At 33.3% G+C, this 17746-nt stretch overlaps 2 protein-coding genes across 2 annotated transcripts; one reads left to right on the top strand and one right to left on the bottom strand.

Moving 5' to 3' along the window:
* Positions 1–1538: 1538 nt before the first annotated feature.
* LOC145114240 (putative serine/threonine-protein kinase PBL26) lies at positions 1539–5790 on the top strand. Its single transcript, XM_079050244.1, has 5 exons — positions 1539–2085; positions 3587–3825; positions 3977–4166; positions 4272–4663; positions 4820–5790. The coding sequence occupies exons 1-5, from the start codon at positions 1968–1970 to the stop codon at positions 5189–5191; spliced, it is 1311 nt and encodes a 436-aa protein (XP_078906370.1). The 5' UTR covers positions 1539–1967; the 3' UTR covers positions 5192–5790.
* On the bottom strand, positions 5275–7933 carry LOC145114241 (uncharacterized). The gene is made up of 5 exons (XM_079050245.1): positions 7826–7933; positions 7195–7289; positions 7001–7098; positions 6610–6926; positions 5275–5707 (listed from the first exon to the last, which is right to left on the bottom strand). The coding sequence occupies exons 2-5, from the start codon at positions 7201–7203 to the stop codon at positions 5364–5366; spliced, it is 768 nt and encodes a 255-aa protein (XP_078906371.1). The 5' UTR covers positions 7204–7289; positions 7826–7933; the 3' UTR covers positions 5275–5363.
* Positions 7934–17746: the final 9813 nt, after the last annotated feature.

Raw genomic sequence — 17746 nt, 5'->3', positions numbered from 1 at the left:
GCCAGTGTTGGTGGTGGCAGTGATGTTGACCGGTGATGGTGGTCTTTTGCATTATAAGAAAGAAAGCGAGAGAGAGAGAGAGAGAGAGAGAGAGGGAGGGAAGCTGAGGTAAGGGTAATATTTTCTTTTAATCATAGAAGTACTTAAATGAAAAAAAACTTAAAAAGCAAAAAGTAAGCACAAAATCGTCATTATAAAAAAGTTCAAAGAAAATTAGACCAAAATCTCAACAAATTAAAAAAATTTAGACTTCTGGTGCTAGTACAAACTTGTTTGGACCAAAGTGTCAGTTTTAAGCTAACCACAATGACCATTCTTTCAATTTTGTGTAAATAAAACAAATAATGGATGTCATGTGTTCGATTTGAGGATCGTTGTGCTTCTTTTTTTAAACTGTATTTTCCGTTTCCGTTCTATATTGATAAAACATTAGATGACCGTAAAATGTATTAGGCTTAACGGAGTCGACCTCGGTGAAGCTCGACATGTTCAAGCTAGCCTCGATAAACACCGCGCCATCCTCTCAGCATGTCAAGTTCGGTGACCAAACTCGATGGGACGGTACCGATGAGAGAAAAAGAGTATAATTTTAAATTTAATATATTATCGTTTTTTAAAAAATTTATACCTTTTTTTTAATTTCAAATTTTTACCTACTTTTCAACCAATATAAATATCAATCACTACCTTATTTTATACCACATTACAATCTCCCATTTTTCACTCAAAAATTCATTATTTTTGTGAAAAAAAAAATGGTTTCCCCTTCCAACCCAAAAACTCCCAAAACTAACAAAAAAAATACCCCCAAAAAAAATCCAATCTCACCTTTATCACCTACCTTCATCCAAAATCATAGTAATCGTCATATTTATTCACCTCTTAGTTACGATTATCCCGATGCATACTACCCATATCCTATCCAAACTCAACCACAATTTCAATCTCAATCTCAGTCTCGGCCCCAATTTCAATTTCAATCTCAAGTATCCCAAATGAAAAATGAGTTGAACCCATTTGACCACCTTCCCGACTCACAATACCAATTTCAATCTCAAACCCAAACCCAAACCCAATTTGAAACTCACTCACAACCCGATGTCGTACCCAAAACGGTTTCCGGGCCGGAAGAAATTTGACGTCAATCGGAACCCAAAAAAATGGTAAACTTTTGAAACAGTGTGACAAATCCTACAGAACGCCTACGTTGCATTTGATGTGGGAAGTATTACACCGCTTTCTCTAGTTTTATTAATCACCTAGATTCTACAATGATTGAAACGTAGAAGTTCAAGTGTTTGAATATCACCTACCTCCGATTTTTATCTTTTTTTTTTTAAATAAGTTGACATGTCTTTCCATGTTTTTATAGAACCAAAAAAAAGTGTTTTATGGCATTAACCACTTATACCACTTCTAAAAATGTAAATTCAGCATAATTTGTTATCTGTTTTAAACATATTTTACATGTCAAAACTAGGAATAACTTTTCCTTTTCTATACTTTTAACAGTATACAAGCACCATTTTATTTTCAAAAGCTAGTAAACATGTGTCAAAAACTAGTAAAAATACCTTCGCAAATGGTTCCCACGTTTTCCTCTTCCCCTTCAAACTCTCCATTGCTTTCTTTCTCTCTCGTCTCTTTCCCCAGAAACCATGCCTTTGACACACTTTTTTAATCAAATTCCCCAATCGTGAATTCAATTCAGGTGTAATCCAATTGCAATTGTTAAGATATGTGGAGTTGTTGATTTCTTTCAAACTCCATATATCTCTCAGAAGATTTGATTCATTTTTAGAATAATTTTAAACCCGTGGGTGTAATACGATTGAATGATTTGATGATCCTTGAACAAGTTGATGTTAAAAGTTTGCATCTCTTTTTTTGAGAATTGATGGGAGGGTTAAGGGATTTTGGTAGCGTGATGCATTATTCTGATTTTGGGTTTTGAAAGGACCGAAAGCATGGGGTGTTTTTCATCAAAAGAAAAAAGAAGCTCAAGGAGACACGGAGCTGGAGGTCAAAGAGGGAGAGGCCCGATTGTACCCAGTTCACCTCCTCGTGTACCTCAGCCTGCGTCAGGTAAGCCTCACTTTTTTGGGAAATTTATAGCTTCCATCAATATTTCATTCACAATATCACATTGGTGTTCGATCTTCATAGATTTACTGTATTTTTCTTATAAGCAGGATCATGATAAAGCATCAAATGCGATTTACGTTTTGTCACAAAAATTTGAATTTCGAAAAGCAACAAATAACATTTTGATCATGGTCACTAAATTATGGGCAAAGATCGATTTTATGATGTCAAATTTATATGTTAAAGACTTGTCAAAATGGTTCCGGGTTTTGAACACGGTTTTGTCGTTTGATAAATTCTTATATTTTTATAAGAATTTCACATGTTAGATATGATCACGAAAATTCTTATAAAAAGTAATGATCTATATCTTTTGTTTAAATCAAATTAGGGCGTGTTCGGTACGGAGCTTTTGGGAGCGTTTGAGAGCTTCTAGCTTCTAGCGTTTGACAAAACGCTCCGTTTTGAACAGAAAGCTTTGTTTGACACTATAAGCTTCTAGCGTTTAATTTAAACAAAACGCTCCAAATCCAAATGCTACTTCATGTAGCGTTTAACAAAATGCTACAAGCTACAAGCCACCCGCTACAAGCTACCCACTATCAGCTAATTTTGCCGACCACGCCCTTAAGCTATACAGAGTGGGCTCGACATGAGCTGAGTCAACTCGGCAAACACCACGTCCTCATCTCAGCATTGCAAGCTTGGTAATCCAACTAAGTAACAACTTGTCATGTCTCTCTCCTCTCATGCCACACTATCTCTTCTCCATCTCTTCTTCTGTAACCCTACAAAACTCACTATTTTCTTGCTAGAGCTGAGGTGGAGTCGATCATGTCCGGCACCACTCCTCTCAACTTAGGCTATATTTTTTGTGTAACGGAAAAAAATTGTGAAGCTATAAAATTTTAATAAAAAAATAAAGCGGGTCAAATATGTCTAAAGTCCCCAAACCTGTTTCCCAATGCTTAGAATTTCTTAATCGTTTTATTAAAAAATAAAGTGATATTTAAATAATCTATAATTTATAATCATATATTAAGTTTTCCTTTATCACAACTTATACAATAAATTGGTTTCTAGACAAAAATACAACCACACTTAACTATATAACACGATCAGTTCTCACGTTTTTACCAATTTATAACAACTAAATCTGAACCGATTAAGAACGATACAAATAAAAGGTCCCAAAATGGAACTTTTTGGCATATTTCGTTTAAAACACTAGTTCTTTGCATAATTACGAAAAAGCCAAAACTTTCATACTTAAAAGTGCATATTTAAAACCCCATAAAAAAAAGAGTGCTGTCGAGTCGATCCAACCCAACCCACTCATTTATGTGCCTTTGGATGACTTTAAAATTATTTGTTTCTTTTTGAGCTAAACTTTTTAGTTTATCCATTTAACTCGTTTTATTTTCACATATATTGATTAAAGTTGGCAAGTTTTGTCGTATTGTCCAATGAAAAATGTCATTATTGAATACTTTTTGTGCAGTGAACCAACGAAGGGTTCAAGCAGAAGCCAAGCCTGTTTCTCCCTCAAAGAGAACACGCAATGAAGTAGTTAACAACCAACCTCCGACCAAACCAGCAGCCGGAAATAATAATATTGCAGCTCAAACTTTCACTTTCCGGGAGCTGGCTGCTGTCACCAAGAACTTCCGGCAAGACTCCCTCATTGGTGAAGGTGGATTTGGCCGAGTTTACAAGGGAAAACTCGCTAAAACAGGCCAGGTAACTTCAGTTTAAAACAAAACAGGTTGAGTTGACTGTCAACTTTTCATAATTAATTAACATATCAAATATGATGGAAAATAGGCTTTCATTTCGTTATTTTTTAATTCATAATGGAATTAATTATATATATTCTTTTTCGGTGGGTTAGGAAGTCGCTGTGAAGCAATTGGATCGCAACGGTTTGCAAGGAAACCGTGAATTTCTAGTGGAGGTTTTGATGTTGAGCCTTCTTCATCATCCGAATTTGGTGAATTTAATAGGATATTGTGCAGACGGCGATCAAAGACTTCTTGTCTACGAATATATGTCTGCGGGATCGCTGGAAGATCATCTACTCGGTAATATTTGTTTATGTAAAATAACAATAACACCCTTTTTATCAAGAAATTCACATTCGCATTGTTTCTAATTGATGCTGGATTGAAATTGTTTCAAAATTTCAGATCTTCCGCGAGGGAAAGCGCCGCTTCCTTGGTACACGAGGATGAAAATCGCATTAGACGCTGCAAAAGGTCTAGAATATTTGCACGATAAGGCTAACCCGCCCGTTATCTACCGTGACTTGAAGTCTTCCAACATCTTACTTGATCAAGATTTCAATGCCAAGCTCTCAGATTTTGGGCTAGCAAAACTTGGTCCCGTTGGGGATAAAACACATGTGTCATCACGAGTGATGGGAACTTATGGATATTGTGCGCCTGAGTATCAACGAACGGGTCAATTAACTGTTAAATCTGATGTTTATAGCTTTGGAGTTGTTCTGTTGGAACTCATCACCGGAAAGAGAGCCATCGATCCCACGAGGAAAAACGAACAACAAAATCTTGTTTGTTGGGTAATTAACTGATTTTACTAATAAAAATCTAACGCTCCTTTACTTTACCCAAAAAAAAAAAAAACATAATTACTAATATAGCCCTCACGTGGAAACCGTAGAGCTGATTTTTTTTCCTTTTTTGTGTTAAATTTGCTGTTGAACAATTATGAACAGGCGGAGCCAATTTTCACGGACCCACGGAGGCTAAAGGAACTGGCGGATCCATTACTGAAAGGAAACCATCCGGCGAAAGGTTTCAACCAAGCAGTAGCCGTCGCAGGCATGTGTGTCAACAACGACGCGTCGGTCCGCCCTTTGATCAGTGATGTCGTCACTGCTCTTACTTTTCTCGGAGAGGGAAACGAAGACAACAAAGTAGAACTAATCGATTCTCCAAGTCCAACCGAAGCATCTCGACCTTCATCTCTTAAAATAAAAGCATCCGCTAGTGATCGAGAAAAAGCAGTAGCGGAAGCCATGGAATGGGGTACGAGTTCAAGACCAGGTGGTGGAAAGAAACCGAGGGCTTCAAGATCAATGCGTTAGATCTTCAAACATAAATTCCAGTTGTTTGAGTCGGTTTTTGATTGTGAATATGTATACTGATTTATTAACCAAAAAGGGAAGCATACTTTCAATCAATTTTGTTAAATTAAAAACGACCACGAAATATTCAAAACGTACATTTTATTTGTGAAGAATTGGGGAAACCTGAGTTTCAGCTCTGTGCAGCATTCATATTGATGTGCCCATATTTTTGCATGACCTTCTTAGTTGCAAGAGCTGCAGCCTCACTTGCACGAAATGTTCCAGTCACCATGATTGCAGCAAACTCCATCCCGATTTCTTCCTGCAACTTGCTTCTAGCATCTCCAAGAGGATCCACATTTGGCTTTGCATCTTCATCTTTCCCACTAGTTTGCTCCTTTGAGGCTTGAATTTTACTACTTTCTGTTTCTGTTGACCAGTTGAGTTGGTTTGTTACTGGAGATTGCCTGAACTGGGGAGCTTGGGGGACTGCACCCGCCCTCAATGTGGTCTCTAGATTTTGTATCATGGGCACTGCAAAACACATCCACTTGTTAACAACTTTTGTTTTTTTATATCAAGGTTAAATGCAAGAAATAGCAATGTACTTTCTTTGATTTGTTTATTATAGAATTCTAACAACATTGTACTTTGGAAAATATTCTTAATTAAAGCAATTTCTAATGCTATAATGTCATAATAAGAAAGTTTGAAGTATGAGTATATCTGGGTAGATTTTCTAAAATAAGAAAAAGTTTATTATAAGTACAATGCTGTAATGGAAAGAAATTAAGGTAGGATGCTATAATACAAAAATAAATAAAGTATGTTGTTATTTCTTACATGTAACCCATCTATATAAGGTGTTACAACAGACAAAAAAAATTAATTTTAGGTCACCACACAAAAAGAACCAGAATGAGGACAATAAAATGAAGAGTAAAGGTGATAGCATATCAGAATAGCAAAGTTAACTTTCTTGCTTTAGTTTATAACCAGTCAAATTTTGACTTTAGAACTCAACTTGGTCCTTTGTAATTCTGGAATTTGATATGGATTTCTACTCAAATTTCACTACCTTCATACTAAAAACAGATGTTTAAATGCTTTTTATAAACAAAATAAAGAAGACTTTTGGACCACAATCAAAGCAATTAATTTCAAGTACTGATACCTAGTGAGAATAAAACTAAATTAAGATTAAAACTTACCAAAGAATAAAGGACAAACTACAGAAAAAACACATGTACTTTCATATGGATTCGGCCACTTGACTATTTTCTATAGTAATTATCCCATTATATTTTTTTGAACTGTTACAAGAAACATTTGCTGAAAAAACATCTTTTGTATTTCCAAATTCAAGATTGTCTCATAAGATTACTTTCTTCATATCAAAGTAATGATAGCATAAATGGGAAAGATGGGAAACTTACTAATAAGAGCACCCATTGGACTGCTTGTGACTTCATTGGGGAGGTTAAGAATGTAGTCTGGAATGTTGTTGCCTACCAAAAATTGTGTGATTTCACTACTGAAGTTATTACAATTATGTGCCAATAAACTGTAACTTTCTGCTGTGTATCGAGGGGTTATCTCCTGTAAATACATCTCAAAAACATCTTTTGGGATATGAGTGATACCAAGATCCACCACTCTCATTGGAGTCCCATATGGAGCTGTTCCAGCCACAACCTCTTGTATTCCCCTTCCATAATAATACTCTCTACCATATACCACTACTCCTGTGTGCCTGATATAAAACAAATCTCAGTTCACTTAAACTAATGATCTGATGATGAAAAAATAGAAAACGAGATTATTTACCATATTGCCTCGATAGTTTTTCCCAAAAATGACATGGAAAGCTGACGAGCTAGCCCATGGCTTAGGTCATACACATGCAAACTCACCTTGTGACCCTCCTATAGATGAAGTTTACAAATGGTTAACAATGAAAAAGAACTAATCAAAGCATGATATGGCATAAGATTCTTGAGTGAGTACTTAGAGATTCATACCTCTGCCATTTTTCACAATCAAACAGAAACTCAAGTTTCAAAAGCTACAGTGCCTAGTCTGCAGGGTCTCTGTTAAGCTGAACAAATGGACAACTCTACAAGAAAAAAAGCAGCAATCAGCAAAGATAAAAAGAAACATAAAATAAACATGTTGCCAAAACCGTTTGTAAAACAAATCTAATAATGAATAACTAAAGCAAATCTGCTTTCTTTTCCTGTCTTTTTGTAAAAAGAAAAAAAAAAATCTAGCCTCGAAGCTTATCAGAATGTTAAATGTGCTAACTCAATCTATGCCTTTCCATCAAAAAGCCTCTCTCCCCCGAGAGATCACCATGAATTCAAAAATCAAAACACACTAAATCTAACCTTATTCAACTCCACAACAAATTGCAAATATATTTTGAATAGTTAAACACCGAAAAAAAAACAACAAAACATAGAAGAATCGCATGCATCAGATATATCATAATATACATAAAATATGTTACATGTCAATCACAATTGAAGTACATAGCATTGAAGATAACTCAAAATACGATGCCATTGCGGTGATATTAGGATAATAATAAGGAAATTCGGTATATTGTTCGCGAGAAGAAGATGAATTAGTATAAAGACATAAAGCTCTTACCTGAAACGTGATGAGCGTAGAGAGAATCAGAGAAATAACAAAACTTGGGGAAGAATTTATGAGACAGACACACAACTGCATTCGTCGTATTTAGCCGTGAACTTTCTAGAATCCACCCATGTAGAAAAACGTTGACCGGTTGATTTTCTTTAAGTTTGTTGATCAAATTACGTGTTTTACTTTTAGCATAGTTTTTCTTTAGAATCCGAAGTATATATTTTTATGAGAAAATATATTTTTAATTTAAATTATTTAGAACAAATCCGAAATAGATCCGGTCATTCTCCAGTTGGCTCAAAATTTGTTATACAAATTTGTTCCAAAATTTACATTTTTAGACCAGATTTTAAATTTTGTTACAAATTTGGTCCAAACTTTACTTTTTTGGCTCAAATTTTAGAATTTTATTATGAATTCATCCTAACTTTAATTTTTTTTTACAACTTTTTTCCTCAAAGAATTGTTTCTAATATGTTTTTTTCTTTATAAAATCATATTTATAAAAAAAAAGTATTTTCACATAAAAATCTTATATTTTCTATATAAATTTTTTTTTAAAAAATTTTTGTATATGAAATATTTAGTTATAAAAATAGGTATTTATTAAGTATATAAATATATATAAATCCGTTTTTATAAAAAAAATGTATACAAAAACGTATTTCACAAAAAAAAAATGTATACACACACCTATTTTATCTATATTTTTTTTTATAAAATCGTGTTTGTTTACATTTTTTTTTATAAAAACGTGTTTGAATAATTTTTTATATAATACGTGTTTGTATAAATTTTATAAAATGTATACAAACACAGTTTTATAAAATATATACAAACACGCATTATATAAAAAATTATTCAAACACGTTTTTATAAAATCTATACAAACACGATTTTATAAAATGTATACAAACACGATTTTATAAAATATATACAAACACACATTATATAAAAAATTATTCAAACACGTTTTTTATAAAATGTATACAAACACGATTTTATAAAATGTATACAAACACGTATTATATAAAAAAATTATTCAAACACGTTTTTATAAAAAAAAAATATAAATAAACAAGATTTTATAAAAAAAAATATAGATACACACACCTATATATATATATATATATATATATATATATATATATATATATATATATATATATATATATATATATATATATAAAGGTGATAGGTGTTTGTATATATATTTTTTGTAAAATATGTTTTTGTATACATTTTTTTTATAAAAAATGTAACAACGTAAATTTTCAAAACAATTTTTCATTTTTAAAACATAATGTCATTCATAAGATATCATAAGAATCCATTGTGTCACATGTCATCATAATAAAACAAATCCCAAGATCTCCAATACATAAATCCCATCAGTGTGGCCTCTTTCCCAAAAATAAATCCCATCAGTGTGTACAGATCATGCCGGCGCCTTCTCGCGATCCTCACTGGTACCTGAAACACATCACACAAACACTGTAAGCATAAATGCTTAATGAGTTTCCCAAAATACCACATACGCACATACGCCACTCAAGGCTATAGCTCTACAAGACCTTCCGGTCCATGTGTCTCAGGGGACTTCCGTCCCACAATCCTGGTTGACCTTCCGGTCCATATCATAATGACCTTCCGGTCCATAACATACTACCCATAACATAACATAACACATACATGTTAAATAATAACATACATCACATACTCCTCTTAGCACATAAGACCTTCCGATCACACATATTACCACTCTAGGTAAAGTATAGTGAGAAGACTCACCTCGTACGATGTCGGATAACCTCTCGTGCTCGATAACCCGACCTAGCCTTCTCCTATCAACATAATAACATCTCTAATCAATACTTTCTCTTGTCCTCATTTCTAAGGAATGGGTAGAAGACCATTCTACCCCTCCCAGATCTTTCTCTAGAACTAGCTTGACCAGAACCCTAAGGTCAACTGAAGTCAACTCAAGTCAATGGTCAAACTTTGACCAGACTCGTCGAGTACACTTGTGTGACTCGGCGAGTCCGGTGTCTTCCGAATCCTCATAGATCCTCACTCGACTCGTCGAGTTAACCTTTCACTCGACGGGTTACCACCGGTCATGAATCGCGGGGCAACCCGACTCGAATCGTCGAGTCCCCTTATGGACTCGGCGAGTTCCTTCCATGGCAACACTCAAATGACCTTCTGAGGTCATATCTGTTTCTCTAACCTATAGATCTGACCTTACCATACTCAATAATCACGTAAAGGTCCGACCTTTACACTCATGCAACGTTCAATATGCTTCTTTTGGTGAAATAGCCTCTAAAATGGCAACCTAGGCTCATATCTCTAAGGAAGTAGCATAAAGCAGGGAGGTTGGGGCTCTCTGGACCTCTCAAGGTCCAGATCCAGAGTTTAACACTCAAAAGGGACATCATAAGCATCATATCCAAGCCAATAAAGGATAAAGAAAACCCTAGATTCAAGGGTTCTTCACCAAAACAGAAAAGGGTTCGATTTAATACCTCAAAGATGGAGTTTCCTTGCTTGAAATCACAGAATAGCAACCCCCTTGACCTTCTTTTGCTGGAATCTCCTTCTTCTTTGCAAAAACCACACCAACAAGGATTAAAATAGCCTTTCTCCTCACACCACACACTCAAGCTCACTAGGGTTTCTCTCTCTGGACTGGTAGCCGCAAATGAGGGCCATAAGGTTCCTTAAATAGGGCACATGCCCGAGGATTTAGGGTTTCCACCCACAGCGCCTACTCGGCGAGTCTACTCATGGACTCGTTGAGTAGTTCATTAAACTTATGTGGCCACCTCGCTTCTACTCGACGAGTTATAGCACCAACTCGTCGAGTAGGTCAATGATTCACAAAAATAAATAATTAAAATAATATACCTGGAAATCCGGGTGTTACAAAAACGGATTTGTGTATATATATATATATATATATATATATATATATATATATATATATATATATATATATATATATATACTTAATAAATACATATTTTTATAACTAGATATTTCATATACAAAAAACTTTTTTAAAAAAGTTTTTATATATAAAATATAAGATTTTTATGTGAAAATACGTTTTTTGTATAAATATGATTTTATAAGGAAAAAACATATTAGAAACAATTTTTTAAGAAAAAAAATTGTAAAAAAACTAAAGTTATGATGAATTCATAATAAAATTCTAAAATTTGGGCAAAAAGGGTAAAGTTTGGACCAAATTTGTAACAAAATTTAAATTTTGGGCCAAAAGTGTAAATTTTAGACCAAATTTGTAATAAATTTTGAAATCTGGGCCAAAAATGTAATTTTTGAAAGTTGGATGACCTATTGACCGGGTCAAAGGGTTAAATTGAATACGATTACCGGTATTTGGGACTTAATTGAATAAAAAAAATATAGGGACTAAATCGATTATGATGTCAATATGTAGGGACTTTATTGCAGTTTTCCCATCATTTTATTGCGATACGTGATTACTTTTCGCACAAGACTTACGTCTAGCAAAAGGTACAAATATATACATCAAAATGGGTTGCGGGGTGCTAAGAAAATCATAGCAATTCACTTATGATTTTCCCAACATGTGTCGGTCATTGGACGTGTCTGGCAAAACTAGCGGGTAGTTGGCATGGAGGAGTTGAAGGGGGGCAAAGTAGGTAGTTGCACATGGCTCAATTTTTTTATTATATATTATACATACATTTATTTAAAAATAAAAAACTTATAATAGCGATAGGTGTCATTTTTTCTCTGAGTCGTCCCGGGCATTTTAGGATATTTACATCCTCAGGATCAACCATGGTAGTTGGTAACATTTTGTTAAATACTACATGAGATAGCTTTTTAGGTTTTGGCGTTTTATTTAAATTAAACGCAAAAACTTGTATTGTCAAACGAAATTTTTTGTTCAAAATGGTTTTGTCAAACGCTAGAAGTTAGAAGCTCTCAAACGCTCCATGTCAAACATATACATTATTCAATTTAAAATTTCAATTTTTTTTTACCACCACTTAACGCCTCTAAACACATATACAAAAAGACCCACCAATCACGTTAGTTACTTGTAATTCTGTAATATCATGTTTGTTTTAAGGTATAATTAAAATTTTGGTTAAATAATTAAAGACTGATTTTTGAGTGAGTACGTAGACCATCATACCTCTTCCATTTTTCATAATCAAATAGAAATTCAAGTTTCAAGAGTTATAATGCCTCGTTTTGCAGTGTCTCTCGTAAGTTGAACAATGAAAAACTCTTGAAAAAAAAAGAATAAAGAGAACACATAAAATAAAAATGTTGCCAAATCAATTCATGATTATATATATCAATATTGATTAAAAGATTTTAATTTTGCTTCCCTAAATCGTTTGCAGATCGTAAGTAATCCCTATACTGTTTTGCAAAATAAGTCTAATAAAGAATAACTAATTGTGATTGACATAGGAACTAAATGCGTAGGAGATGGGATTTGCGTAGGAATTAAATGCGTAAGAGATGAGATTGGCGTAGGAAACTGGTCAATTAAATACGATATTATATTTGTTATGTAATGTCAAACTTGAAGATTGGGTTGATTTTTGGATTTAAGAATTTAATAGTGACGGAAACTTTAATGTTAAAGATATGAGAAAAACAATTTGAAAATATTGTGTTGTTGGATAATGAAAGGAATACTTCATGAAACAAAGAAAATTAATATGTTTTTGGCGTTTATCACTAGATAGGTTACCAAGTCGAAGTTAGTTGTCTTATAAAGGTGTTGGCATTCATACTACTTTTGTTATCTTTGTTATGTAATGTCAAACTTGAAGATGCAGTTGATTTTTAGATGTAAGAATTAGTATTGATGGAAACTTTAATCTTAAAGATACGGGAAAAACAAATTGAAGATATTATGTTGTTGGATAATGAAAAATGAAAGGGAGACTTCATGAAACAAAGAAAATTAATATTTTTTGGCGTTTATCACTAGGTAGGTTATTGACTCGAAGATGGTTTGCTTATAGAGGTGTTGGCATTCCTACTACTTTGTGTCCCTTGTGTAACATGCAACCGTAGACGGCGTCTCGTGTGTTTTATTGATTGTTGTATTGTTTTGAAGATGTGGGTGACTTTTGTCTCGGTGGTTAAATATGGATATTACGTGGGGAATTGGAAATTTTGTACTTAATTATGTGGGTTGATTCACATCTCCTCTTGAAGGTTCCTACGCATAACAAAGCTACTTCATTTTCCTGTCTTCTTGTAAAATTTATTTTTCTAGCCCATAGGCTTATCAAAATGTTACATGTTCTAACTAAATCTATTTATTTCCATCAAAAAGTCTCTTTCCCTGAGAGATGAGAGATCACCATGCGTTCAAAACATACTAAATCTAACCTTCTTCCAGTTCACAACAAAATGTATATATACATTTTTAATAGTTTATATATAATAATATAGATAAAATTTCTTACATATAAATCACAATTGAAGTGCATAATGACGAATCGAAGATAACTCAAAATTCGATGTCATGCATGTATTGTTCACGAGAAGATATGGATTAGGATAAAGTCATGAAGCTCTTACCTAAAATGTGACCAGCATAAAGAGCATTAACAAACATTTGGGAAGAAATTATAAATAGTGATATAGATGAATTTCGAGATTGTCACTTCTCTTAAGAATGATAGATAAAGAGAGACTACTTGAGAAAGTTTTCTGATTAATTTTCATTAATGATGCAATACATGAATTTATAATGCAAGTTACTAACAACTATTAACAAGAATCATGGGAACATGATAACAAAACATGATGCACTAATTTCGAGAAAATGAGGAAACGTGGTCTAGTGCCAAAATGCATGCATAATGGAAAAAAAACAAAATAATGGAATTATCGAGCATGTGTTACGCTCGGTACCCGACAATATATGTTTTCCTGCATTGAACATATGTTGCCACATGTGCACCAAACATAAATTGAAGAAGGTTACAACCCTATATAGTTTTTCAAAAACCAAACATATGTTGTCAGTGAACGGCTTTTCACACATAAAATATATTTCGTGAGGCGGAGTTACAAATGGTGGAGTACAATCATTAATGTAATTAGCTCCTCACATCATTTAATGAATATTAACGCTTTCCATGTTGTTTACTCACATTTATTTTGTATAAACCTTACTGTACTTTGAAAAAATTAAGCTTATTTAAGATTAGGGTAAATTACACGAATGGTCCTTATGGTTTAGGGTAATCTGCGTGTTTGGTCCCTAAACTCTTTTTTTAACTCGGACAGTTCTTATTATATATTTTTGTTACGTGTTTGGTCCATGTTCAAGGTAAAAATACTATATTACCCTTATTAAATATTTTTTACTTTTCTTTTACTCGTTTTATATTATTAATATATTAAAAACAACAAATATATATTAAAAAATGCCCTGAAATTGCCGGTTCCAAAAAAAATCGTCGTATGACTCTGTCCCTTCTTCTTCGCTCTGTCTCTTCTTCCACCTGCATCGCGTCTACTACCTGCATCTCCTCCCACCTGCCGGAAACATCTCTATAGTCACCATCGACTGCCAATTTTACCCCAGCATCCCCGTATCCTTCCCCTTCTTGCTATATATCTCTAACATTGAAGAACAACCCATAACCCTTTCCCTTTCTTGCCTTTTATCTATCGCCATCTCCTACGCCGCCGCCGCCACCCTCCCTTCCTCACGCCTTTTCACAGTCGCTTATATCTCCCCCTTGGTCGATTGCATATTGAATTGTGGTTTTCTGTGAGCCTCAATTACTATCTCTTTGCTTCCATGGATTTGTTTCAGAGGTATTCTTGGAACTCCTCATCGGAATTTATGAAGTATCCAATCGCCATAGAGTGCTTTCGTTAAAGCCCTTGCTCGAAACTTCCCTCAAGAAAAAAAACAATTCACAGGTGGGTTTTGATTTGCTGCTGCTTTTTTCTTTAAATCGACCCCTCTTTCTTTCTCAAAATTCGTTCGACACCAAATATCTCAACTCCTCTCTAAGTCGATCGCAGGTTTCACCTTCTTTTTCTCCACCACTCAAATTGATATTGTTTTCCCTCTTTTTTTTCTCACATTCAATCGACACTTTTGTATCTTCTTGAATCGATAGCAGGTCTCCTTCCCCTTTCTACTTTTCTGTTCTGAATCGAAACTCCAGGTCAGTAATAACACAAGAATAAGGGATCGATATGAAAGGGACAATGGTGGTGACAGGGTGAAAGATAGTGGAAAGGAAGGTGGTGTAGAGTCTTCAATGATGGCTGTGCAGTGGGTTTTATTTTGGCTAGATTCAATAAACGAAGGTAGTGTTAAGGTGGATGAAGGATGATTAGGGAGGTGGGAATAAAGATGGAGAAAGGTTGTATTGGGTGGTTAGTGGTAGTAGACGGTGGCTGACGAAGGTGATTATTGAGTGGAAGAAGGGTGAAGATGATGGTGTTTTGGGGTGGTGAAGATGGTGGGTTCTCGGTGGGAATGGTGAAGGTATAAGGTGGGAGAATGATTGTACACGGTGGATGTTTAAGAAAAGACTAGTTGGAAGAGACAAGGGGTAAGGTGGGCCCCTTTTGCATTATTTTTTATAAAAAAAATAAAACAAGAAAAAGTAAAGTAAAAATAAAATCAGAAGGGTAAAATTGTCTTTCTATATCGACCAGGGACCAGACGCGTAATAAAAGCAAACAAGAAGGACCGTCCGAGTTAAAAAATTCTTCTTAAGGACCAACTACGCAAATTACCCCAAACCACAGGGACCATTCGTGTAATTTACCCTTAAGATTAAGACAAATAATCATTTGAAGAATATTCATAAACACAAGAAAACATAAGATCATATTAAGCATTAGTTGGTCTGACTATAAATAGTAAACATAATATAATCTACTAGATTATATATAATAGAAGTGCAAGTTTGATACCATAATAAATAACATATAAATTAAAAGTCAATTAAACAACTTATTTATAATATCAATATCTTCGACCCCGTGTTACGTAGGTATATCCCCTAGATTTATCATAACATCCGGTTACATGTTTATTCTTAGAGTTTCTCACTAAAACAATTATTTTAATGTCTTTATATTACGCACAAACCATATTTTTTAAATATAAGCAAATGTCTATCAAACATGCGAATCGTGAATTCGTGACAAGAAATATACTTTATTCGACAAACATAACTAATGAGTTATGTATGTGCTATTATTTTTACCAACTACCATAATTGTATACTTATAAGTGATACTTGTGAAATTATTTAATGTTTATGCATTAGAAATACATAAAGATGTTATATGTGTTTAATAATTTCTTTATAATTATTCTCTCTTTCTATTTAAAAAGTTTTCATTTCAAGTGTTGTTCCTCGTAAAATTGTCTGTTATGCTATCCAAGATAACCAAGAAAGAGAAATGGTTTGCAAGCTTCATCAATACCATCATAGGCGATTACTGTTGTGAAGACGCATAATGTCAACCCAAATCATTCACACTTCTATTATGATGGGGCCATATCAACCTAATATATATATATATATATATATATATATATATATATATATATATATATATATATATATATATAGAGAGAGAGAGAGAGAGAGAGAGAGAGAGACGACATGGGTAATTAATGAATGTACAGACGTTTTTTGCATTAGAGATAAAAAATGGATTATTGATTTCAAGAAATAAATAAAAATTATGGAAAAATGGATTTCTGATGTCGATATAGACAACTTTGAACTTATCGAATAGTAGACTTGTCTTGTAAATAATATTAAAATTTGACAAGGGTTTAACATTGTATTCGTTATCGTTCCAGAACTAAAATATAATATCGTTATACTAATAAAAGAATAGTTTTAATCTCATTTTGTCATGTTTCACTCTAATACACATCCTAATTAATATTATGTCATGTGTCACTTTATTGTTTCTCAATTTTAAATTTGCCCCTAATAAATCAAAAATAAATGTGGCTCAAGAAATCATGATATAATCTCATAAAATCAGCATTCCGTTTTCAAAATGTTATAAATAAACAACTATCAAAAACCTAATCAAGTTAGATACTTTAAGTGATTAGATGTAAAAATTATGTAAAAAAAATATTTTTTTGCATGATTAATGATTGTTATTATTGTAGTATTTATGTTGTTTTATTAATGTCAACTAACAGTGTAATACACAGCTTAGTTCTTTTATAGTTTATTGTTAATTAATGTAACATCTATTACGAAATCAAAATGGGTTGAGAGGTGCCTAGAAAATAGTTGTGAGTTACTTACAATTCTCCCAATATGTGGCCGTTATCATCCCATTTAAAATATTAATTTTTTGCCACTATTTAGCGTCTTTAAAAATATACAAAAAAGACACAGCCAATTTAAAGAAATTATCAGATTCATTTTGATGGGTTCTCGTCCAATCTTTACCCAATAATTTATTGACTTTAAATAGTATTTGAAATATGCTTCCAAAGGTTTTGAATCTTATTTGGTTGCCTCGTTACGTCATTTTGAATCATGTTAATACAAATATTCAAATACCAAAAGGCTTCTAGCCCAACAATATCCGGTGTTGTCGTCCTCTTTGAGGTTGAAGGTTCAAGTTTCTTTAGGAACATAGGTAGTGAATCTATGAGTAATTTAAAAATAGATTAGATTTACCATTAAAAAAATATTTGATGTCAAATGGAGTGGTTATCTAATTATTATTACATTTACATTATTATAGTTAAATAAAAAACAATACTTTTCCGGAATTAATATAAATGTAAATGAAATCAGTTACTTTAGTTTATTTCATCATTCGCGAAGGAGGCTATAGATCGGATCCTAAAATGGTGTGGATTACAATACATAC

This window comes from Lactuca virosa, chromosome 5 (genome assembly GCF_052849685.1).
Source record: "Lactuca virosa cultivar CGN04683 chromosome 5, Lactuca_virosa_CGN04683_v6, whole genome shotgun sequence".
Classification (NCBI taxonomy): domain Eukaryota; kingdom Viridiplantae; phylum Streptophyta; class Magnoliopsida; order Asterales; family Asteraceae; genus Lactuca; species Lactuca virosa.
The sequence above is the reverse complement of the archived record's forward strand: the minus strand, read 5'-3'. Positions and strand labels throughout refer to the sequence as shown.

Excerpts from the sequence above, each read along its gene's own strand:
- LOC145114240 (XM_079050244.1), top strand. The coding sequence starts at position 1,968 with ATGGGGTGTTTTTCATCAAAAGAAAAAAGAAGCTCAAGGAGACACGGA. Across the intron at positions 2,086-3,586 it reads TGTACCTCAGCCTGCGTCAG|TGAACCAACGAAGGGTTCAA; the intron begins GTAAGCCTCACT and ends CTTTTTGTGCAG. Across the intron at positions 4,167-4,271 it reads GCTGGAAGATCATCTACTCG|ATCTTCCGCGAGGGAAAGCG; the intron begins GTAATATTTGTT and ends TCAAAATTTCAG.
- LOC145114241 (XM_079050245.1), bottom strand. Across the intron at positions 6,927-7,000 it reads AAAACTATCGAGGCAATATG|GCACACAGGAGTAGTGGTAT; the intron begins GTAAATAATCTC and ends GTTTTATATCAG. Across the intron at positions 5,708-6,609 it reads TCCAATGGGTGCTCTTATTA|TGCCCATGATACAAAATCTA; the intron begins GTAAGTTTCCCA and ends TGTGTTTTGCAG.